Consider the following 25,758-nt stretch of genomic DNA (forward strand, 5'->3'; position numbering starts at 1 on the left):
GCCGTAAAACAAGAAAGAAGAAGAAGAAGAAGACGAGACTGCGCCCGCCTTACCGGCATTCTCGTTGCATCAGCTGTCATTCAGACCGCCAATTCAAACCGGATTACCTTTAGAAATTCACAAACTAAGGGATTTATATCCGGAAAGATATTCAGAGCAACGTATTGCCGGAGTAAACCGATTTGTCTGCGCTTTTTGACATTCTAAAACCCGGGGTATCGTTTGGACATTCTTCCACCTCCTCATCATCACTATGACCCGGAGCCCTGAATGCCGCCGCTACAGCGAGTGAATGAGCGATCAATTTTGAACCTTACTCCAAAACATATCAACGCGATTGTTTAAGTAAAGAGGCTCGTGTGGAATAGATAGCCTAACTCTTTAGACGTATTTGGAAGCTTATCTCAGTCACGCATCTTGACTGAAAACGACCGGGTAACCAGCTACAGGCTCACGCTCCCCGTACGCTCACACAGACTGTCTACGTGACACTGTCTGGAGTTCAAGCCCGTGTGAAATGCATCAGCGTGGCTCTTTCGTTTCTCCGTTGCTCAGCGGAGTTTTCTGCCAGTGCCGCTCGGAGGAGTATCAGGGCTCGGATCCCGGAGGTGGTGTCCGGACTGTGGGCTCCACACTGGCCGCAACATCACTCTCAGACCACGGATATGACGAGTCCTGCGACTCCCCGCATCACTGCCCGTGCCCGGTGTGCGGGGGACCCGAGCAGGAGCACCGACTCAAGGTGCTCTTCCAGATCCTGGACGTCAACAGAGACGGAGGAATCTGTGTCAACGACCTGACCATCGGACTGAAAAAGCTGGGTGTCCATCGCACTGAACATGAACTCATGGTGAGTGACTTTATCTCCTTTATATCCAACACGATTGAATTATTGAATTTAATGATGGAATTTTATGATGGGTTTATTGGTCAAAGTACACACATTGAGAGGATAGGCTTAGGAAAGAGGTTAGTTCATCCAAAAATGAAAATACTTAATTTAATAGGTGTTTATGACTTTCTTCTTTCAGCCAAAAACATGTCCTGGCTCTTCCAAGGTTTATAATGGGAGTGAATGGTACCATAGATTTTCAAACCCAAAAAAGCGCATCCATCCATCATAAAAGTAATCCATATGGCTCCAGGGGGTTAATAAAGACCTTCTGAAGCAAAGTGATGTATTTTTGTTTACAACTTTATAAACTATAATCACTGGCTTCCAGTAACGTCTGTACGTAAGTCGAGTTCCAGCGGAAGAGTGACCTCTGACCCGAAGTCTAAAATTAGAATTTTTCAAAGGGAAATGTTTGAGGATTTCAATATAAGAGAAGCTTGAGTCTGTTACCCAGCCCTACTTGTTTGAACCGCAAGAGTTGTCTACTCTCACCTAAGCTTACGCTCCTCCTACATCTTTTGTCATACGTCGGGTCAGAGGTCACTCTTCTGCCGGAATTCGACTTGCGTACGGCCATTACTGGAAGCCAGCGATTATCAAAAAAACTAGCACCATTCACTCCCATTATAAAGCTTGGAAGAGCTAGGATATGGCTGAAAGAAGAAAGACATATAGGATGGCTTAAGGGGGAACTAACTAACCCTTTAATATAACACATTTTTATTTATGAATTATTATTTATTAAACCCCAAAACAGAAGTTGTGTACTTCCAGACCATTAGATCCTTACTTTCACAGCTCTCGTGTTAGGCTGCTCACTAAACCAGCAGATCTGAGTGACATTATAAGCTTAATGAGCTTAATACAGTGCCACAAAAGACATCCGTGCCTTTCCTTTCTCTCCAATGTGTGAAGAGGATTGCTATTTTTCCTAGAGATGATTACACTTGTTTTCAGTGTTTGATGCGGAAAAAAGGCAAAAAATACCTTTATTGTCATGAAATGAATTGCAGTTTTTGTAGCATTCTGTTTTGGGGCAGTTGTGTGGGTTTCTGTCCACCCAAAATATATTTAAGGAGCCATATTTAGTTTAATTTTAGTCAATAAAAGATGTCTTTATCCTTATTTAGCTGGAACAACACCTGTCAGACACTGTGAAATATTTGTATTAATTTATATTGTTTTCATATATTTTTTATATATTTATTTTTATATATATATATATATATATATATAAGCATTATTGAGGATGCCCATAGACATGATGTTTCCTCATCAGAGTTCAGTGTAATTTTCCCTATCAAGTTTATTAGATATGAATCTAGGCTACAGTGCAATTGTGCAAAGGAGAAGGAAATGCGTAATTGAAAAGAGTCTTTAGAGAATGTACAGAGCAACATAATAAGGATAAACAAGAGTGGTAAAGTTTCACATAGTGGTAAGAATACACAGAACCTGCTTTGGGTGATTGTAATCTTTTAAAACGCAACATAAATTTGTGCAATGTGACGTGAGAGAAGGCAGAAAACGTTTCACTTTCAAATACACTAAGCTATACAACTTCTTCATATCAATTAGCCTGAGCAGCATGTTGGAAAAGGAGCATCCTGTACATCAGGGATTCCGATCAGTGGATACCGATCACCTGGAATGTGTCCTGTTTCTGTAGCCGAGTCACGAGACGGGACGGACCCTGCTGTCGTTTATGATTTACCACCCGGCAGCTCTCCCTCTTCCTCCCCCGTCTCTCCTTCTGTGATGGGGGAAGGTTGGAGGTTGATTAAGTGACTAAATTTATAATTTACAGAGAGCATAATGTTAAGGCTTTCAGAATATTAATTGAGGGGAAGTTTCAGAGGTGGTTTACTCATTGGCTTATAATGAAGACAAGCATGTTCTGCATTCCACATTGCTGAGACTGATCTATGGGTGTGTTTTATAAAGCTTGATGGTTTGAGTGAGACTTGGTTTCCTTAAGGTCAGACTTTTTTTTTTTTTGGATGGCGGCAGTCTTGGACAAAAGCCTGGCTGCAGTTTTTTGCGCATCAAGAATTCTTTTGTTTGACAACTAACAAAAGCACTTTGAACAAAACCGAAAGTTCCTCTAGTGGACCAGCTTAGATTTGTTGGCACTGCTCAAATAGACCAGTAACTCTGTTATTACATGTTTTATTATGAAGGTCAAGAGTTTACTGCATAATTCTTCATAACCTTTCCTGCAGATGAATGAGATCTGCTGCTTCAATTATGGAGGGCAAACATAACTTCCTAGCACTTTAATGATCATGGGTGGATTGCACTTGTGGATTCTTGACTTAATTTGCGTGCTGGATTTGCAGATGCAGTGAGAAAATATATGCAAATAATAGAGCACTAGCCGGATGTAAGAAGAGGACCTGGCTCATAGTTTTTTTTATTCAAAGATAGTGGTTAAAGAAACATAAGAAGGTATAGGTCTTTAATAATAAGAGTTTTTAAATGAATCCTTTAGGCTAAAATAGGTTAATGGAGCAGCTCTGTTGTGGCGCAGTATATGTAGACCCTTTTTTCCACGTTTCTCCACAACCTTTATTTTCATTCAGTTTCTCGCACAGTAACTGTTTAAAAGTCAAACAGAACGATGTCAAACCTGCCACATAGAGCTATTCAGTTCCACCCGCATCAGAAAATCATTCCCTCAGTGGATCATTACATAGAGGCTGCTAGAAACCCTGCAAATATCGATCTTCAGTAGCTAATCCTCTCCATTCAAATAAAAAAAATTGTGCATTTTATGTTCTGTTTTATGTTCATACTTCTGTCTTCTTGTGCTTTTTTCCCCTTCATTTTCAATGTATTGTTTTGTTTTATATTTTTAATTAAGTGCAGTAAAAGCTGGTAGCCAGACCTCTCATCACATTCAAAGGTCTGGGTGAATAATTTAGTATCTCTCTGTCGTCACATATTAATAGTTTAGGAGTGCAAGGGCCCCCTGGAGGAAAAGGGGAACCACTACAGTGATTGGGAAAATTATTTATTTACCAGTAACATCACTGACGCTCACCTGAACCTCATTTGAAGTCTGTTTTTTGTGCATTTCCTCTAATGGCCTATTGAGGACAGGCTTTGTCTCAGCTCATTTTATTGGATTTAAAAAGTTAGTTCACCCAAAAAATAAACGGGGTTGGAACGACATGAGGGTGAGTGATTAATGACAGAATTTTCATTTGGGTGAAAAATATATATATAAATTCCCATATATTACACATATACATAATTATTATAATCATGCATACCATTTGTATCCCAGTGTAATTTGCACAAAAAAAGGTAGGTTCCTGAGATCTGAATATTGATCTTAGACCTCCCTGTGAAATAAATTGTGGTGCAGCTGCAGTTTTGGTCTGATCAATAGAAAGAGATTGTGTTCAAATGAGTTGTATTGAAATCCTGCCATTTACAAGTAAAATGAAGAAGGGAAGATGTTTGTTAAAAATTTAAATGTCCTGCTGTGCATGCCCAGATACATAAAAAAAAGCATTTGGTCTCAACAAGCTGATAAATGAGAATGAGGTAGATTTGTATAGGTGAGATTAAAGTGTTAGTAGTGATTGGAGTCACCATGGAGGCGTTACGGGGGAGATCCTGATGATGATGATAGAAAAAAAGAGTCAGCAGAATTTCCTCATTGTTGGGTGTGTGAGAGATCACTCCATTAAATGGCTGTATTTCATCCTCTGATTGGCTGCCTGTGAATTGTCAGACGGGGGCAGCCAGTGTGGAGCGCTCTGATTGGATGAGGCACAGCTGCAGTGAGGTTGCAGCTTTTTTCACTGCATCACTTTTTGCCGGCTATAGATGCAGCCAACCTGCAGAAGCTTGTAGACACCAAGGAATACACGAACTTGAAACATGGAATCGCTTTTATATTTAAATTGATTGTGAGGATTTCAGATTCTTTTAGTTAAGTTGTCTTTTTCATGTTTTTGGCTACTGTGCAGTGTGTCAAGGTTGTGGAGTGAAGTCACTTGAAGAGTGAATGATTTCTTCTTTTTTTAACCTGCATGGTTTTGCACTCTGCGAATAACTTCTTCTTTTTTTTGGAAAGTTTTCTGGACAGTTTGATTTGGAAAGATGCGGTTTGAGGTGATTTCGGTGCAGTTATTGAAACTGGTCATCTACTGCATTTCAAAGTTTTGACTTGGTCACTGGGTTACTGTGGAAATTCTGTCGGATATGCCAGTGAGTTTTGGAAATTGTGTGACAGTGTTCTTACAAATACCAAGATACAACAAAAACTCACACCTCTGCTGGATGTTGTGATTGATTAAATACACACACTCATAAGTTCTCCTGAGTAAACAGACTTGGAGCATCTTCACGAAGATGCTTAAGGAACTGTGGTCGTCATTTTCCCAGTGGTTTCTGGGAGTAACCGCATGTGAGCATGGTGACACAGAGCCACCTGATGGACTTAAGGAACGAAACGTAGAAGATGCTGTATTAAAAGAAGGCCAGAAGAAACGAGGCACACAGGCAGATTCAGTCGATCAAGTAGAGAGCACATCCACAAGGAAAACTACAGTGCTGATTATGGTGGCGCCTCCTAAGGATCTCCAGCAGGTATTACAAAGAGAAATAAAAATGTGATAACTATTCAACTGCTATATGATCAGTGAGATAAAATTATTGCAATTTATTTTAGAGAAGCACTGATATGAACATCTTGGCCGATACCGATAACCAATCATTTTTTTATATTTGAAAGCCGATAACTGATATATTTGCCGATAAATCTAAATCCAAATTTTTATATAATTTTTGAGAGACTGATTACAAAAACTAAAGTCTCACTCTCATCATTAAAAGCCACGTCCCAAACACACAATTCTAATGTTCAACTTCTCATAATAATTTTATGTAGCTGATATGACAGACTTGCGCTGCACATGTTGCAGTGAAATGTATTTTCCTTCTTTCCAATCATATTTAAAACAATTCAAAACCATTATGTTGAACAGTGCACATTTGAAGTGTCTCTGCTAAAGGAAATAATACATTATTTATCAGTTTTAATATATCTGCAAAATGTTCTTATCAGGCCGATAACGATATGGTGACCAATATACCGTGCATCCCTTATGTAGTTCACGTTATGATTCTTGATCTAAGTCTTTTCAGCTCAGACCTGATCAAAACCTAGCTATGGATGATATTTCACATCTCCTCATTTGCATATGGAAAAATAGTGAAAAGAAATTATTTTAATCCAATTGTCTTCATGTCATATAGGGTTCTGAGAAAACAGGAGCATTGTAATGAAATAATTTCATATATTCCAACAGACATTTGCACATTATCTGAACTCTGAAATGTTTTTATCAATAAGAGGTTATGCCTGACAGTATCAGGAAAAGTTCTGAAATACCACTTGTTTGTGTTTTTATTGTAATTATATTAAAGGAACAGTCAAACAGCTTATAGTCAGCATTTCATTGTTTTTCTTTTTCTTTTCTAGACTTAGGCAAAGTCTCCTATGCATGTAAATTTTGCTTGGTCCTCCCCCTAATTATTGTTTCACATCTTTAGTGGGTTACAGCCTCTGTTGCTTATAAGTCTGTTGACTATATGTCCCCCTATAGTCCATAATTGTATCCCTTAAAACTCATATTTGAACACCAAAATGACATATTACACCCTTCATTTAGTAGGGATCATTTAGTTCATTTAGTTAGTAGGATCCATCAATCACTATCATCAATGATCATTCATCAATCATCAATCACTCTACTCAATCACACCAGTTCAGAATACCTGATCCACTCAGTTAACTTTACTGTAGTAAATGCTGCACAATGACAAGTGGAAATACTGGTATTGCCTAATTCATGTTTAACGTGTATGAAACAGAAACTGATTCAGAAGAAGTGGATGAGTGAATTATACATCGTCTATAAGCCGATGGTAATGCATTTAATGTATCGCTCTCTACAATGTCGGACACATAACGGTAATTGATATAATTAGCATTTGGCTTGACTACGTTATCAAACAGTTAAAGTAAGATATGTATTTCAATTAATCCTAAAATGTCCCTGATATGTCAGGAGACATTAAGAAATCATGTTCATTTCAAATACTTATATCACTGACAACAGTAGTCCGGCCAGGATATTGTTATTTAAAAGTGAAGTTGCAGCCCTCAACTGATGTTGATGTTGTCATGTTGTGTTTTGGCCTGATGCGCCACGCTCCACCTATCTACCAATCACAAAGTCAGTAGTGTTTCGGCATCCGGGTTGCCAGCTCTGCTCTAGTCTTGCCACTGGAAGCTCCTTGTAGCAGCCTACGTTCCTGCTGGATCCTGCAGCCTATCTGGCAACCTCGAGTTAGGGGAGAGGGGGTAATTTGAAAGTGATTGCAGTACCAGTTTTTGGCCACAATCTTACATACGGTTCCTTTAATAATGTGTTAATGTTACACAAACCATGTTCCCGTTCACCATCTCAGAGTCAGACAGCTGCGTTCTAACAATCAGCATCCTTAGAAACACTTGAAACAACTTAAAATCAGTGGAGAAAGGCATATAGTTCATAATATACATCATATACATAATTCACCAGCTATATTGCTAAAATTACCTGATTTTTCATATCAACAGAAAAATATACTGGGATAAACTGGTTTCTCTTGAGTGTGGAGTGCTTCAGAGCAGTTAATGATATGCTAAAGCCTGCCCACACGATGACGTGATTGGTAACAACATGCTTGTGACGTAGAGAACAACTGCGATTTCAAACCACGTCTTTTTTTCACTGCAGTTTAAAGAAGAAAATACTCAGCAATGGTGCAAACTTATCAATTGGCACATGTTTTGTTTTAAAGCTTAATAAAACAACACATAGACATATAAACAACATTAAAAACTAACTTTAAATATGATCAGAAATATTTCACCTGGTCCGAGTCCGATTAATTAGTGAAAGATCATGTGGTAGTGACAGGATTAAACCCCATTACGATGCATGTTATCAGATGGATTTTCTGTTATCTCTAGGGACCAACGAGATTAATCACAAACCGCTCAGTAAAGTGCTCAGTTTCATGTTTTCTGATCACCAATTTCACTAATTAGTTGTTGCTGAACAGATAGTGTCCCCTGGCACGTATATGGAGAGTGTTGTTAAAATGTGTTTTGAAATGGGTAATTTATGGGGTCTGAAATTAAGTGTGAGATATATATGTGTGTATATGAGATATATATACACGTTTTTTTCCCATAAAGTAATTTTTAAATTAGATGATTAATCAAATAAAATTCTGTCTGTTTTCCTTATTTTAAGTATGTACATTTTCCAGAATTGTGCTGTTGCATGGCTGTCAACCTTTAAGACTGATACACCGATAAGCCTTGTGAGAAGGTGATGCTGTATATGACTTGAGCCAATTACATTGCAGGTTGCAGTTCAAGCCTTAAAATGGGCGGGTTTTATGCGTCCCCTAATCCCATGTGTAAGAAATACCTGCATTAGACCTGGTTACTTCAATAACAGTCAAGAGCTGTGTGTACATATGTATCTTTCTTACCTTGCCTTTAAGTTTTTAGTTTTCATGTTTTTTTCTTAAGGTGTTTAACATGTTGTGTTTGTGCCTTTACGTGCCTGTCCATATCTCAGAACGGGTAGAATTTGAGTATTTTGAGTCTGATAGTTTACCGGCACAGCTGAAGTCCCTTTTTAAATTGAGTTTATTTCTTCCATCACAAGAGTTCGATTCTTACAGGAAATGGCGAAAGGTACGTTATCTGTATTATGTTTTTAAAAAATGTGTAGTGTGTTTCTCGATGTAATAACATTTTGTTTTGCCTAGTCTCAAACTGTTTTATTTTAGTATTATTTATATACTATTATAATGTTTTTAATTAGTTTTTATTTTGTATGTTTAGTAATTTATATTTTTTATATTTCAGTTTTAGTTTTTTAGTTATCAGTAATTTTATTACTGTACCGAAAAATATTTGTAATGATTTTCGGTTCGTTACCAAAACATAACCTATGGGTTTGGTGTTTTATAGAAATTGAGGAAAATTTTGTTTCAATGTCAAAAAAGTCCTTATGAGCCCAAGACCTGTGTGTCTTTCTTGTATGTCTTTCCATTCATCTAAAGACTTGATTTGTAATGGGATGAATCAAGTTTAATCCAGATTATTTGATTTCCGGTTTTGGGTTTGAACTGCATTTAGAATCCCTTCCTGTGTCCTTTACAGAGTTCGAACTCACTTTTATGTTTATGACAAAATGGCTTGGACATCAAATGTCCTTTTATTTGCACAAAATGTAAATAATCGATATTGTAAACTTAAAGGAACTTTAATATTTATATTATATAATTTAATAGTCTCAAAGCGATCTGAAGCATTTCTTTCTGTTTCCCTTCTGGTTCTTCAGATTCAATCTTTTAGAGAATTAATGGTCGTTGTCACAGACATCTGAACTTCAGAAGGCTAATAACCCCCAAATCTCATTTCCATTCTCATGACCCACTTGTCTGCAGTTGAGTCATTGCAGCGTCCGGATTGAGTGTGTGAAGACGATGGCTATCTTTAAGCTACTTTACACTGACAGGGCTATTTGAGACTTGGCTGGAGGCCTGTGACCTCGACGGTCTGAAATGATGCACATTAGACTGTCAGACATGACAGATTCTGGATGGCTTCTGGTTACATGTACCTGCCTGTCATGGCTATTTTAATCAGCAATTTCTCTTGAATGATGATTAATTGTTGTTTTGTTATCATATTTGCTTATATATAGTTAACAGTATGGCCTCCTGTGGTATAGATTTAATGAGCACAGTTCATTCATGAAAAAAGGACTCTATTTATGGACTGTGTGTGCTTGTATGGCTATGAGTTCTTGTAGTCTATGTACAGTAGAGGGGAATTTTAGTTTATTCAGACACTTCTACACTTTTTTTTTTTTTTTACCTAAGGTATCATTATGCACTAGTCTCTAATCTCATAATAGAAAGTATTAACATAAATGATCTGACTCCGTGTTCTAGTTTTCAGTGGCTCATTCTGAAGTGCTGATGTCACTGGGTGGGGTGTTCATTTGTCTGCTTGTGGTTGAAAAAGTTATGTAGTGGACAGACCAATTATTTTGTCACCCCATAAGGTGTCTGAGCAACATCAGCCATTATAACTGGAAACACATTCTCTTTTGTTTCTGTCCTTCCAGAACACTTCAGGTCAATGATTAATTCTTCTTTTCCATCTCCTTCCATTACCTGCGATTATTTGCTGCTCAATGGTTCAGACAGCTTGTGTCCTAAAGGTCAAATCTCATAGCTGATGCTCATGAGAATGTTAAACATGGTCCATTCAATGCTATCTTCAACAAACAAAGGCCATATGTCTGTCCCTAGTGCCCCTTAGCTCAACACCCCGAACAACACCGGCTCACTGTCCTCAAAATGTTTTGTTTTATCTTGAGGTTTTGATGTTGATTTCTGCATGTGTTTCAGAAAATCGTCAAGGCTGGAGACAAAGACTTGGATGGCCAGTTGGACTTTGAGGAGTTTGTGCACTACCTGAGGGACCATGAGAAGAAACTGAGGCTTGTCTTCAAGAGTCTTGACAGAAAGAACGATGGTAAGTTTTTAGGCCATGAATTATAGATGTTTTTGATGCAAAACAAACCAATGTACAGAAAGACTGCATGTGTCATGCAGCATCAGTACTTTTACATACAAGATTGTGTAATACAGTGTTCTCCGGTGCTTAATGTGTTTAGATCAGAGGATCTCAACTTTTTTGACTCCAAGGCTCGCCAGTATTCAAACAATAAGAGGGTATGCATTGATGTCACTTTCCCGCCGGAACGCCCCGCTCGGCTGGACTGAGTGGCAAAAGTGTTCCCTACAACCAAAGATATTGACATGCAGCCAGGAATCGTGTTTCCTGACATTTATTTGTGCCTGATTTTGACGCCGGGGAAATACATAAAGCAAATTTTACTGTGCACGTTTTATATAAAAATAATATAAGTAGGTCTAAATCCGGGTGATCACTTATTTCAATGTTATATATATTGTCATATAGTCCAGCCCTAAAACGTGTGTGGTTTTTGTCTGTGTTTATTTAAAAACATCCTATTATGCAGAATATAATAAGGTCACTCACTATTTAATTGATGAGTTGTCAATACAATATATAATCGTACAATATATAGGATATGATTTTACCCCTAAATTCAGCATATTGACACAAAATGATTACTGCAAATCCACGTTTTGCTTTCTGGAGTCCAGTTTCTGTGAATTGCTGAATTGAAATTCAACACCATTGCGGAGTATTTTCTCCTTCAAAATCCAGTGAATCAGAGATTTCAGAGGGCTTTAGCATAATCATTGACTGTTTGAAGCTGGGGAGTCTCAAGAGAAGCCAGCAGGTTATCCTTTATAAAAAGTAATCTTTTTCCACTGACGTTCTATGATGTTCAAAGCGTTTCTAAGGATACTGATTTTTTTTAGAAGGCAGCTTGTGTAACAGCTTGGTTTGTGTAACATTTTAACAACATTATTAGCTGTTTGATAACGTTGTCAATCAAAAGGCTAATCATATTAATTGCCTTTGTGTTCGATGTTGTAAAGAATGATACCATTGTGGAGCGTTTACCTCAGTAAGTTGACCGAGTGAATCTCTGAGCTGGTGTGAGTGAGTGAAGGCGGGGATAGCATTTGAGTATACTAAATGACACAAGGGTGTTACTTTCAAGCTATTTTAAGGCATGAAAACATTTTTGAGAGCTTGGTTTTTATAAAAACTGTGTTTTAAAACTTACAGGATATTTTTTTTATAGTGCAATGACCTCTTATATATCAAAAGATCAAGGAAAATTAGATTTCTCAATTCATGACCCCTTTAAAATGGACAATTGTTTCACCACATTTTCTTTTAAATCTGCAGGTCGCATAGACTCCCAGGAGATCATGCAGTCACTAAGAGACCTCGGGGTTCATATATCTGAGGTACAGGCTGAAAAGATCCTCAAGAGGTAATTTGTTTAACTGGTTTTTATCTGCCAATCTCCCTCTTTCTCTTAAGTCTTTTATACCCAGCTAATGATTCATGCCTAACTGATCTGTATAGTGTTGAGGTGACTGAGAAACCTGAACCAGCACAGTTTATACAACACATCTCCTGGTTCTCATTTTTCAGCATGTTTCTTTGACCGGTTTTAACGCTTATTTAAAAACCCTCCCTAAAAAAAAACAGCAACAGGTGTTTTAAATTAAACGAAGCACTTACTATAATAAAAGTTATTTTTTATTTTCTGTCTGTGTGACTGTGTACGTGTCTTTGGTCGTACGCTGTTTCTTTATCACTCTCTCCTTCTTGTGATCCCACACCCACTCTCTCTCTGCTCATCTTATCAGAATAAGGAGGGGTAATATATGTGCCCCTATAATGTAGTAAGTAGCTGTCTTTTCCCTGCATGTTTGCCTTGCTCTGCATTTACATTTCATCTACTTTCATCTCTGCGATTTCATGTGTTGCATATTTGATATTCTCTCTCTCTCAGAAGCTGTTTTGTCCCGATATTTTGATATTTGATGCTTTTGAAATATCGAATAAGCCAATGATTTATATATTTAAGGGTTTTTGAAAGGCAATAATAGAACTTTTAGAAAAACAAAACGTTCTTAAACTTATTAAAGAAGGAATTCAAAATAAAAAGGCTGGGACATTTGTGCATGTGCATAATTACATTTTCTAGTTGCTTGACTGTATATGCTTAATTTTGGTAGAAGTAATGCAGGTCTGTAGTTTCTTATCTAAGTGCAAGCTGGTCTTATTTTTAAAAAAAATCAACAGCTGCTACCAAGAGCCAAAAAAGTGCTTGCAAGAAATGGACATATTATTTAGTTTTGGTCACTTTTTGTCTTTTTATTGGAATAGTATGGATAAAAACGGTACGATGACGATTGATTGGAATGAGTGGAGAGATTACCACCTGCTTCACCCTGCTGAGAACATTCCTGAAATCATCCTCTACTGGAAACACTCCACGGTAAAACACAACCACACCGTCCTGCCATGTACTTCAAAGTTCCCAGCTTTGCATTCAGCGCCGACTGTCTCTCATTGCTCCTTTTAGGAGGTTTTTGTACTTTTTATAGTCTCTTTGTTGTGTAAATTGCCTTTACTTGCATCGCTGACATATTGTACATCAGACATCTCATTAAAACTGGAGATGCTCTTCCACTTTAGTCATTCGGTCCTACTAAGCCTGCTTAGTTAAATTTGTTTCCTTGCACCTGAAATACTTCATGAATGGGACAAAAGGACGTCACTGTGATCCAGTCTGATCCTGTTAAACAGATCAACAGTGTTTTGACGTCACTGACGAGACCTCTTTGACACAGGAGAGGTAGATGTATTCCACCTCATGGATTATTCTAGCACCTATACCCAGGTGAACAGATAAGTCGCTTGTGTTACAAAAGAGTAATGTCAGTTTGATATGAAAATTAAAAGCCAATTATTTCTGCATTTCTTTTGTTATCACAAATTCAGTATGTTATTTTATTGATAAAATATAGCCCCCTAAAACTAATGAAAATAAAAATGGATGAATGAATATTACAAAAATGTCAGAACTCATTTTAAAAAAAAAATAGAAATAGAGTAAAATTGAATTTAAAAAAAAAAAAAGATTGAAGCCAGGTGCACACTGTGCGATTTATAATGGTCCTTTACGATTGTTGCATGTCAGACTGTACAATCATGATCCTCACTGTAAGCCATGTCACACTGTAAGATCTCGCTTGTCATTAATGTCAGACTGTACAACAGTCAAGACGCGTTAAAAACATAATTTTTTTGTCATGGCTTGTCTTGAAAAACAAAGACAATTTGACGGTTGTCGTAGAATTCACACTGCAGGACTGTGAGTCAACTCTTCTCACTTTGCCAGAATTTCGTTGGATGTAAAATTTTCATCGCAACTTTTATTAATCGGCTGTCAGTGAACATGTCAAACTAACTGTCAGATTTTAAGATTGTAAGACTTCAGATTTTAGCCTAGGATTAGAGGAATCTTTTAGGATTTGATAAATTTGTCTCAGATGACCAAATCGTCTCCAAAATCGGTCAGTGTGAACCTGGCTTAAGACAGATATCTCATCTTTTCGTATATATTCAAATTTTTCTAGTACTAATGATAAATCACCTAACCGTTTGATTGTCCATTCATTATGTTCTCACAGTACATGATGTCATTTCCTCTGTACAGATATTTGATGTAGGGGAAAGTATGATAGTCCCTGATGAGTTTACAGCCGAGGAGAAGAAAACGGGCATGTTGTGGCGACACCTGGTTGCAGGAGGTGGAGCAGGTGCTGTGTCCCGTACCTGTACCGCACCTCTGGACCGCCTAAAAGTTCTCATGCAGGTATGAGACCTGTATAGAGCAAAGCACTATTTTGTCTTGTGGTCACCTCTCATGTACATTCATTATATAGTCTCTTATGGTCACCAAGGCTATATTTATTTGATCAAAAATACAGTGAAAACATTACTATTGCAATCTAAGATAACTGTTTTCTCTTTTGAATACTGTAATTTAATCCTGTAATGTCAAAGCTGAATTTTCAGCATCATTATTACTCCAGTCTTCAGTGTCACATGAGCCTTCAGAAATCATTATAATATGCTGATTTAGTGCTCAAGAAACATTTCTCATTATTATAAATGCTGAGCTGTAGTGCTGCTTAATTTTTGTGGAGACATATATTTTCAGGTGTCTGATAAATACAAAGTTCAAAAGAAGAGCATTATTGGAAATCGATAATAATGACCCATGAATGAATCTTGCCTCATACTAGGCTTTCTTCAAGCCCCAGTTAGGGTGGTACATGAACTGAAGTGTTCTTCAGTGATCTTTATGAAGGGACTTCACTGTAGGGACTCTGCTACTGAGTGTACTGTAAAGTCACTAAAGTACATGATGTTCTGTTCCTTGGATGAGTGCCTCGGTGGATGACCATGCACATTAGACATTGCCTAGTTTCAGTTTGGTTTGTTGGATTTTAAAGTTCTTCTTTAAATACTTTAGTATGTTGACTTTATAAGACTCATTGAACATTGAACCTCTTGTCCGGTGTAAATGTACCTTAAAATGCTTAAATGAAACCATTTGTGAGCAAATTGAGATGTTTCACCACTGGAATGGTGTTGGCAGGTTCACGCGACCCGCAGCAACTCCATGGGTATCGCCGGAGGATTTGCCAAAATGGTCCGTGAGGGTGGAATCCGGTCACTGTGGCGAGGGAACGGTATCAACGTTTTGAAGATTGCACCGGAGTCTGCTATCAAATTCATGGCATATGAGCAGGTAGCTTGTTGTTTAAACAAGAAACATGTTTTAGCATGGCTATTTGAAACGTACAAAATCCTGGATATTTATAGAACGTTAATGTAGATAACCACAGTTTTTGTAAACAAACAGTTTAAGCATCTCTTTTGTTGATTTGTTTACATTGACAACTCTGTTCACACCAAGGATGATAACTATACCTATAAAGATATAGTTCTAAAAAGCTGTCTGAATAACTATATTTGTAACTGCACAGAGAAAAAATATTGTTGGAAAGATTTTTCCCAGCTGATGAATGATAAATACATTGACAGCCAATCAGAATCCATCCTGCTTTAAAGACCTCGAGCATTTAAAGCAACAGACGACAAAAGTGCGTCGCACGCTTAGGGTAAACAGAACGATATCGTTCGCTGCTGTGGGCGTTAATATAGTAATCGTTATCTTTATAGTTATCATTCTTGGTGTCTTTAGCCAGAACAAAAAACGGAATAAAACTTTGTATGTTGCTCCCAGCTATTATACTGTATGTGTGATTTCTAAAGCTCTTCTGCCCTGTTCTTCAGATTAAGCGGCTGATTGGCAGTAATCAGGAGACGTTGGGGATCCTGGAGAGGCTGGTTGCTGGGTCTCTAGCAGGAGCAATTGCCCAGAGCAGCATCTACCCCATGGAGGTAAGACCATAAACAATCATTTAAGAAAAAAATGTAAGCACTGCTTTGAGAGAAAAAAGAAGAAGCTTTTTGTTCTGTCATTAAGATAATAATTATTATGCTAGACCTCCCATGCGTTCTTTGTACCGTGTTTCTGTAATGTACCATTGTAAAAATTCAATTTTTTAAGAACTAACTGCCATCTCAGAATCTTCTGGTGATGTCTTTGTACACCAAACAAAGTATTGCTTTTTTTCAGATCTCTTGGAGTTTTAACAAAAACACTTTTGTGTGTTTTGAAAGGTTTTAAAGACTCGTCTTGCCCTGGGAAGGACTGGTCAGTACTCTGGTATTGCGGACTGTGCTAAATATATATTTAGGAAGGAGGGTCTCACAGCCTTCTACAAGGGTTATGTTCCCAATATGCTGGGTATCATCCCTTATGCTGGAATAGACCTGGCTGTTTATGAGGTAAGTGATAAAAAAAATATATAGATTTTTTTTTTTTTACGTGTTGTTGTTGTTAACTAAAACTATTCAAAAGGTTCCATTAATTGATATAAATCTGAATTGTTTAAGCATTTTATTTCTATGCTTTAATTGAAACAATGTATGGCATATATAAATGACTAATAAAATTGAAGCACTACAATTTAAAATATCTGAAAATATAAAAATAAAAGCTTATTCAAAATATTTAACAAATACTATAATGGCATATAAATAATATTAAAATAACACTGGGCTACATTTGTTTATTTTATTCTTTTTAATTTTTACCTTCTAAATGTTTCATATATTTTATGATTTATTTAATAAAAATTATGTGTTATGTATTTATAATTATTTTATTATTCATTTATATTGTAAATATTATTATTATTATTTTTTATCTGTAGACTCTAAAGGACTTGTGGTTGCAATAAATAATGCTAAAACAACTCTGGGCGGCATTCGTTTATTTATTAAAAAAATGATACGTTTTTTTAATCTCCTGAAGGTTTATATATATTTTATATTTAATGTTTTATATTTTCTTTATTAAAATGTATGTCATATAAAAATTATTTTATGGTTAATTTATATTGTAAATGTTATTCTATTTTTTTATCTGTAGACACTAAAGAACTCGTGGCTGCAGAGGTTTGCTACGGACAGTGTCAATCCGGGTGTGTTTGTGCTGCTAGCCTGTGGTACAATGTCTAGTACTTGTGGACAGTTAGCGAGCTACCCATTAGCCTTAGTGAGGACACGTATGCAGGGTCAAGGTAAGTCTTTACTCTCAAATACATCATTACAAGGCTTGATTCTTTACTACTATTATCATTCACTAAGTAAACTATTATTGTTTCTCTGTCACAGTCTAATGGATTTATTTTCACTTGCGTTTTGTTCTTGTTCTCCATCGGTTAGCGGCTTCTCAGGAAGCCAGCCCTCAGATGACCATGACCGGTCTCTTCAGACACATTGTACGGACAGAGGGTGCATTTGGACTCTATAGAGGCTTGGCGCCCAACTTTATGAAGGTCATCCCTGCTGTTAGCATCAGCTACGTGGTTTATGAGAACCTAAAGATCACCCTTGGCGTCCAATCCCGGTGAGGGGAAGCCAAAGACTGTTAAATCCTAATGGCTTTCGTTTTTCCTCTCAACTTTTCTTTTGTACCAGTGAAAGAGATCGTCCAAGAGGGCCGCTTTGCACTCAAGGGGAAGTGTAGCACGCTTGGCCAAGAAAGAGCTTGCATGATGGGAAGAAGAAACATTGGCGTCAAAGACCTGACGTTTAAATTTGATCTGTGAATGTAAGAGTAACTGGAATATATTAGAACAGGGCAAAAAAGACAAAAAATGTGAGCACCTCAAAATGGCATCTGTATTGGATCCCAACACTCCCTTATTCCAATCCTGAGGTCATGTGAGGTCACCAGGTTGTGATAGTTATATTTTAGTAGGGACCAAGAATATGGAAAGAAAGAGCCAGATTTACTAAAGCATTTAGTATATGCAACTTTTCTCTAAGAAAATAACACTTAATCCATTAATTTATTCATTTAAACTGGAATTGAATGTGCTAAAGGCTTTGGCAGATATGATGCTAGTAATCCTGATGCAGTCCTTCAGATCACTGACTCATTCTTCCACTGGATGGCAGTGTAATAAAGGGCTGGCAGGGCAAGGCTCCCATTTTCAGTCACACTTTCTTATAAGATCACCCACATGCTTGCATTTGGCTCACATTATTTATTACTTGTATTATTACGTTAACTGACATGCCAGTTTTGACATCTTTAAAGTTACAAGTGTAACAAAGTTAATATTTGAAATGCATGTCTTATTGATCAAATGGTCCAAATAATATTGTTGAGGGCTTTTCATTGTTGTTTTTTTAAATGTTGTTTACAACATTCATTGAAAGTTACTACCGGTATATATATTACAAAAAAAAAAAGAGTCCATGAAATTAAGAATACTAGACATGTGCACACACTCCTAATGGTGATTGGCAGCTAATCAAGCGTTAAGAAAAAAAGTTTCAACACTGGGTCAGTTTGAGCATAAAATGACCTGGGTTTGAGAATTCAGCACCAGCTTAAATGTGGTGGGTTGAGTTCCATGTCTAGGTAGACACTGTATGGTCTTAAGTTAGAGAAAGCAATGCTACTATTTGATTTGTTTTTACATTAAAACAATCCTGGATAATTAACTGATAACTGATCTGCTCAACTGCAGTGTAAATATATCTTCTCACCAGTATTAGTTTGCAAACATTTCAAATATAACACTTTAGTCAAGGAACATATTTAAGCACTTTATTTTAATAAAAAATAAACCAGACTTGAATTTTTAGGAGGATTTATAATGGAATGATATTCAGTAGTTGTAGTGGTTGTGGTTTAAGTAAATATATTATTTTTCAGCATTTATGTTTAATGTTTGTATCAGGTTGGGGGGGAAACAGTTTAGGTTTTTGTAATGAAAACACTAAAGAGGTTTAAGTTAGGATTTCTTTTGAAAAATGTAGTTGCTAATGACTACTCTGCAGCAGTCGGCAAATAGCTTGTATATTTGGATATGACATTTGTCAGGATAGGCACCCCAATGTTTCAAATCTGCATTTTTTTTTTTATTGACAAGAAATAAGTTGCACTTAAAGCTATTGCATATGAAGCCCAAAATCCCTCCAGTTCAATGCATTGTTGTTCTACAAAACCTTAGTATTAATATAGTTGCCTTATTTATAAATAAAATAAAGCTGCTTTTAGACTCTGGGGGGAAAGTAGGGAGATGGTGTTAATGACTGAAATATTTTTCTAATGATTTGATTCTCAGGGAGAATTTAGTGGTCTCCAATACTCCTGTGCAGATGTGCCTCCTGAGTCTCGTCTCCATTGAGCCCTGGAACTGATATCTGCATATAAATATCTATAACTTGTATGACTGAGTTTGTGCAGGCCTAACAGTTTGCCTTTTTCAAGCTTCAATACATGACTTAGATCAGTGAAAACATAGCAAATACCCTTCTGTGTCCCGGTGGTAGTTGAACTGAACTCAGCTCTGGCCCAAATCCCTTTGAATCAATTCATTCTTTGTAATGCATGTATGTGTGTCTTGTCTGAATATGCACAAATTGCACTGTGGAGTCTTTACAGGGCTTTAAAAGCTGTATTTGAGCCTGCCTCATAATGAATGCAGCTTTCTATTTTTTGTTTGTTTTGCATTTTGCACCATTTACAGGAGAAATCTTTGGACGCTCTGAACTTGTGGGCTAGACCCATTTGTGTGGTAGTCCTGAGACTAAAGGCTTTAGATTTATGTTTGTTTGTGGCGTTCAACACAATCAAGGAATGCCGCTCTGAGACTCCCTGTAATCTATTGCCTTACTGTTCGGCTGTTTCGGTAGCCGTGTTACGGCTTCTGTGAGTGTGAAGGCACAGTCTTTGCCGTGTATATCAAAATGTACTGTTGCTGGGGTCCCCTGAATATCATAAACATACATGCTAATGAAATATCCAAATATCTGTACTGCAAAACATATCTAGATGTGATGACACATCTCTGAAGTTTTAGTTGATGCTGAGATGTGCAAATCAATGCAAGAATGTTTACTGGACAATAAAGGAAAATAAACTGTCCTCTGTAAAATGCATAAACTGAATGTATAGCGGAAATATTTATGTTTGTACAATAATGGTTAAATAAAGTTATTCTTGATTCTGTTTTAATGGAGGTTGGCATTCCACCATATTGGTTACTTTGTTCTTCCAAATGAGACTTTATTTTGAGAATACATTTTTTCTAGTCAATTTTAGTTAATTTAGTTTTTTTATAGGGTTAATGTGGTAATATTTGAAAGATAAAAAAGAAAATTCTGAGAAGTTTTGCATTGAACTGATCCCTGATGTGAAGTGATTCTTCCTCACAGTAATAGAAAAGAAGAAGAGCGACTCAGCAGACTAGCATAGGACTAATCACATGACAGCGGTTTGCTCTCTGAGGAAGTCATTCATCCACAGTTCTAGAGTAAATACTGGGTGTTTCGAAACCTGCTGAGCTGCCTACCTAGACAGCATCTGGGACGTTCCGAGTCAGCGCAGCGCTGATTCACTTTGATATCTTACTGATTCGAGCTGCGAGTAAAGAGGCAGCCTACTAGGTTTTAAGACACAGTCAGCCACAGTATGTGACTAAAGGGAGTTCCCAAACTGAATATTCCTTGACTGGTTTTCTGTTATTTCAACTATTATATGCAACTCTAGCGATAATGTTCACTGGTCACGAGTTGCAGGCTGTGAAAACAGGATCCGGACTCATATGAGAGTCGACTCGCCTGGGCGATTGTTGTCATATTGATGTGGTAGTCTTCTTGTAGAGAAATGTTGTCATTCGAGGAAGCTAAAGCGAGGTTAGAAACTGCAGGACAGAGCCATGTTTTACAGTTTTGGGGTGAACTTTGTGCGGAAGAAAGGGGTACAATTCTGGAGGAGATATCTCAGTTTCAGCACGAAGAGTTACTCGAGCATTGCCGAGCAGCTGCAGCGGCTGCAAGCCGACAATCAAGTGCTGATGGTCGGCTAGACGAGCGGATGGAGCCCGTTCCTCCAGAGTTCATTGGAAGTGTGCGTAAAAGTGACAAAGAAACACTTCAGATGTGGGACGATGAAGGTACACGAGCTCGTTTTGTACAAAATAATGTAGAATACTGATGCAATGTGTTCAAAAGTAGCATGGCATTTAATGCACACTATGTAAAATACTTCCTTGTTCAGGGTTATTGCAGATTTCACGGGGCAGAGTGGCTGTTTTGCTGTTAGCTGGTGGTCAGGGCACTCGGCTTGGAGTGTCATATCCCAAGGGCATGTACAATGTTGGACTTCCAAGTGGGAAAACCCTGTACCAGCTCCAGGCTGAGCGTATCCAGAAGGTGCAAGAGCTGGCCAAAGTGAAGCATGGTTGTAAATGCACAGTACCATGGTATGGTTCTTTTAGTAGCGGTTCACATTTGGGTGTTTCTATAAACACTTTTGGCCCCGTGAATGTAATTTTGGTCATTTTTACGGACCAGCAAATGTAATTTCCACCACATTGTGCAAATTATATTGTATAACAGAATAATATGGTGTAAATTATTAATAAATATTCATATTTATTAGTATTTATTTATAAATGTCGGGTTTTCATATTTGAAAGTCTGGGTCTGGGAAATATTGACATGGAGAAAAAATAAATAAATAAAATAATAAACCTTAATGAATTTATTCATAAACAACTTCCAAATAACAGAAGCACATGTAGGTCTTAATTGTTTTTAAATTATGTGTGTTTAGGTACATAATGACCAGTGAATTCACCCTGGGACCCACAGAGAACTTCTTCAAAGACAATGAATATTTCGGTCTATGTCCATCCAATGTGGTCATGTTTGAGCAAAGGATGATACCAGCAGTAGGCTTTGATGGAAAGATCATCCTGGAGAAGAAAAGCAAAATAGCAATGGCACCAGGTTAGAAAAAAATAGTTTGACTTCAGAAGGAATACTAATTTTGTATGTTATTTATTCTTTTTTTTAAAAATTAGTAATTGGTAGTTCATAAATTAATCAAATAAAAATACATTTAAATAAAATTACATTTTTCTTGTCCACTTCAGATGGAAACGGCGGCCTCTATCGTGCACTAGTGGACAACAAGATTTTAGAGGACATGGAAAGAAGGGGTGTGGAGTATCTTCACGTGTACTGTGTAGACAACATCTTGGTGAAGCTGGCAGACCCAGTCTTTATTGGCTTTTGTGTAAACAAAGGAGCAGACTGTGGTGCCAAGGTAAAAATATACTGCTTGTAGGCCTGAATTAGACCTTTTTTTCTTTTCTTTTTACCATTATTAGTTTCTTTTTATTTATTGTTTTTGCATCCAGTTAGCTATGTTTACCTTTCTTTCTGGTCAGGTGGTGGATAAGGCCTATCCTGCAGAGCCTGTTGGAGTGGTATGTCGTGTGGACGGTCTGTATCAGGTGATAGAGTATAGTGAGATCCAACCAGAGACCTCAGAGCTGCAAGGCCCAGGAGGAGAGCTTCTGTTCAGTGCTGGGAACATCTGCAACCACTTTTTTACACGAGGTTTCTTAAAGAAAGTGGCTGAGTATGTAATCGACAATATGTGTAAAGTGTTTCTTATGTGTAAAGTCAACCATTGTCCATAAATGGCTTTTTTTGCTATAATATAAGTAAGGGATAATGTATAGCGAGGCGGTTGTTATAGCAAATACAACCCCGACAGGCTGATCGGGACTTGAATTAGCCTGAAGGGGTTGTATTCGCTATAACAACCGAATCGCTTTACATTATCCCGCTTATTACATGGCTACCTACCAAATAAATCAATAATTTGACACAAAATATTGATTTTAAAAGGAGTTTATTGATTTAAAAAGGATTGTATTGCTTCCGCTAAAGAACACCGTATCCATGGCAATGCTCTGTTTTTCATGGCAACGGTGTGTTATCAAGAAATAATAGACCGCATTCTACATTAGAATTTAACCAAGCCATGTAATAATAAATTATAATGTTTTGTTATACGCAATATCAAGAAGACTAGAACTTTTTTTGACTTTTGTCAATGTACAGGTACAAGATTAATTATACAGGGACACCAAATATATCCTAATACATCCTAGATGTAACTGTTTGCACAGTCAACTTTGAGGTTAATCCCAAAAAGCACATGCTCTCAGAATACGAGCATTTTATTAAAGAATTAGCAACGTATTATCTCAATGCTTTTTCCTTGCAGAAAGTTTGAGTGTCAGCTGAAGCAGCATGTGGCAATCAAAAAAGTGCCATTTGTGGATGGAGAGGGAAACCTGGTGAAACCAACCAAACCCAATGGCATCAAAATGGAGAAATTTGTCTTTGACGTCTTTCAGTTCTCAAAGTGTGTTTACTGCTAATGTTCATTTTGGCAAGTTCGTAAATTGCCATCTTCCTTATTATAGTATCTTCTTGCAGGAAATTTGTCGCCTTTGAGGTGTTGAGAGAGGAGGAATTCTCACCCCTGAAGAATGCTGATGGGGCTCCTCTGGATACACCAACTACAGCACGCCGATCCTTGTTAGCGCAACATTACCGCTGGGCTCTGGCAGCTGGTGCAAGCTTCCTGGATGAACAAGATAAACCCATCCTCTCAAAACACAGGTGATAACACAAAATACCCTTCATAAAATAAGAAAATATTAAGTAATTTACTTAAAAGGCACCGTTTACCAAAGATTGTTTTGGATAGCGTCTTCAAAATTACTTAAAAGGATAGTTTACCCGAAAATGAAAATTCTGTCATCACTTACTCAGTTGCATGTCATTCCAAACCTATAAGACCTTTGTTCATCTTGAAACACAAATGAAGATCATTTTTAATGAAATCTAAGAGATTTCTGTCACTCCATTGAAAGTCTATTTACCCAAAACTATGACCTTTCAAAACGTTCTGAAATCCATATGAAACGAGTGATTTAATCCAAGCCTTCTGAAGAGACATGATCTCAGTGAATTCAACATATTGAATTTAGGATTTTATTCTATACATAGATTGTTATATTCATATATTACTTAAACATGTTGAAAAAAAGCTCAAACGTACTTGGTTGACGCACAAGAACAAACATGTCTCTTCAGAAGTCTTGGATTAAACCACTCAATTCATATGGATTTATATTTTTACGATCTCTTTATAGATGTTTTGAAGAGTCAGAATCTTCAAAATCTTTCAGATTTCATTAAAAACATTTCATTGGTGTTTTGATGATGAACAAAAGTGTTATGGGTTTGGAACAACATGAGAAGAGTGAGTAACTGATGACACAATTGTCATTTTTAAGTTAACTATTCCTTTAATGTAAATATTATAATTTGTCAAAATATTTTCCTTTTCCTTTAAGAGGGATAGTTCCCCCAAAAATTTATATTCTGTGATCCTTTACTCACCCTCAAGTTTCTGAACACAAAATATATTTTAAAGAATATGGTTAACTAAACAGTTGATGGGCCCCATTGACTTCCATAGTGTGGGGGAAATACTATGGAAGTCAATGGGGCACATCAATTATTTGGTTACGGACATTCTTCAATTTTATCTTTTGTGTTCAGCAAGTTTGAAACTTGAGTGCGAGTAAATGATGACAGTGCATTTTTGGGTGAACTATCCTTTTTAAGGTAAATTTCCTGAAGTATTATAATTCCAGAAATAAAAAATAAAAATCAACACCATTCTCGTTATGAATCCAATACCTTCCAACTGGTTTAACCTGAAAGGAATATGCCTAGGAAAATGAACTATTTTGAGGCAGTTCCTAAAATGGACAGCAGGGTATGTGGTTTACAATGGCTGACTTGGTCTACTCTTTCTTTTGCAGTATGGCACAGAATGAAGACCCCCCAGCAATTTGCGAAATCTCTCCACTTGTATCATACTTTGGCGAGGTAAAATTGGACGTGCTACTTTTGTGACAATACGGAGCTTTTGCTTTAAACTAGAGTTGCTAATAAAACAGTCCAGTTATTGGATCTCAAGTTAACATATTTAGCACAAAAGTCATTCAATTACAAAATGTTAGAGTTAGTACAAAAAGAGGCAGGATTTGCCCTGAGGCACAGACTGAAAAAAAGGATAACAAGCCAGTGTGAACATATGGAGCATGATGTGAAACAGAGCGAATGATGTCAGAGTAGTGTTCCTGTTCTCAGGAGAGCAAAAGAGACAGCTGTAACACTCCATCAATTTCACTCCTTTCATTAATTTCTTACCCTCAGTATATCTCAATATAGGATGAATAAATTTTAACTACTGTGTTTTACAGGGTCTGGAACATTTCCTGGAACAGAAGAAATTGAAGTCCCCTTTTCTACTTGATGAGAAGGAAGCCAAGAACCTTGTGCAAACTACATAGTGTCTCCAGATTTCAACTGAGGATCCTATCATGTTTAGGCAAATTTAGTTAGGAAATCAAAGGGATGTATACAAAAAAAAAAAAAAAATCTGTCTTTATTTAATTAAAAAAACAGTAATTTTGTGAAATACTTTTTCTCTCTATCAAGTCTTCAGTCACCTGATTCTTCAGAAATCATTCTAATATGCTGATTTCAATTTCAAACAGTTCTGCAATTTTTTGAAGCCATGATACTTTTTTCCCAGGATATTTTGATGAATAGATCTTTTAAAAGTATACTGAAATTCTTCAAAAGGTTAGAGTAGAATTTACTCATGATAATAAAATGATTATAAAATACATATTTTGTTAGTTTGTAATTCCTTTCGTTTGATACAACTTTACTATAGCAATACAATCACTCTTATCCA

The 25,758-nt window shown here is 37.0% G+C and overlaps 2 protein-coding genes across 3 annotated transcripts; both read left to right on the plus strand.

The window, feature by feature from the left end:
- On the plus strand, positions 1–20,133 carry slc25a25b (solute carrier family 25 member 25b). Of its 2 annotated transcripts, none has more exons than XM_079607774.1 (10): positions 1–850; positions 10,400–10,526; positions 11,844–11,931; positions 12,837–12,948; positions 14,173–14,331; positions 15,121–15,273; positions 15,822–15,929; positions 16,212–16,379; positions 17,026–17,176; positions 17,322–20,133. In XM_079607774.1, exons 1-10 carry the CDS (start codon positions 518–520, stop codon positions 17,507–17,509), a joined length of 1,587 nt encoding a protein of 528 aa, XP_079463900.1. In that variant the 5' UTR covers positions 1–517; the 3' UTR covers positions 17,510–20,133. The 2 variants fall into 2 exon arrangements, with proteins under 2 accessions (XP_079463900.1, XP_079463901.1); XM_079607775.1 differs by lacking the exon at positions 1–850 and adding an exon at positions 8,405–8,669.
- Positions 20,122–25,733, plus strand: uap1l1 (UDP-N-acetylglucosamine pyrophosphorylase 1 like 1). Its single transcript, XM_079607776.1, has 9 exons — positions 20,122–21,070; positions 21,175–21,379; positions 21,733–21,908; positions 22,055–22,227; positions 22,352–22,545; positions 23,200–23,340; positions 23,415–23,600; positions 24,815–24,881; positions 25,259–25,733. Exons 1-9 carry the CDS (start codon positions 20,782–20,784, stop codon positions 25,346–25,348), a joined length of 1,521 nt encoding a protein of 506 aa, XP_079463902.1. The 5' UTR covers positions 20,122–20,781; the 3' UTR covers positions 25,349–25,733.
- Positions 25,734–25,758: the final 25 nt, after the last annotated feature.

Source organism: Phoxinus phoxinus (genome assembly GCF_949152265.1).
Source record: "Phoxinus phoxinus genome assembly, chromosome: 3".
NCBI classification, from domain to species: Eukaryota; Metazoa; Chordata; class Actinopteri; order Cypriniformes; family Leuciscidae; genus Phoxinus; species Phoxinus phoxinus.

Coding starts and splice junctions, on each gene's coding strand:
- uap1l1 (XM_079607776.1), top strand. CDS start 20,782: ATGTTGTCATTCGAGGAAGCTAAAGCGAGGTTAGAAACTGCAGGACAG. Junction 23,341..23,414: donor GACGTCTTTCAGTTCTCAAA/GTGTGTTTACTG, acceptor ATCTTCTTGCAG/GAAATTTGTCGCCTTTGAGG. Junction 23,601..24,814: donor CCCATCCTCTCAAAACACAG/GTGATAACACAA, acceptor TTTCTTTTGCAG/TATGGCACAGAATGAAGACC.
- slc25a25b (XM_079607774.1), top strand. CDS start 518: ATGCATCAGCGTGGCTCTTTCGTTTCTCCGTTGCTCAGCGGAGTTTTC. Junction 11,932..12,836: donor GCTGAAAAGATCCTCAAGAG/GTAATTTGTTTA, acceptor TTATTGGAATAG/TATGGATAAAAACGGTACGA. Junction 15,930..16,211: donor GCAGCATCTACCCCATGGAG/GTAAGACCATAA, acceptor GTGTTTTGAAAG/GTTTTAAAGACTCGTCTTGC.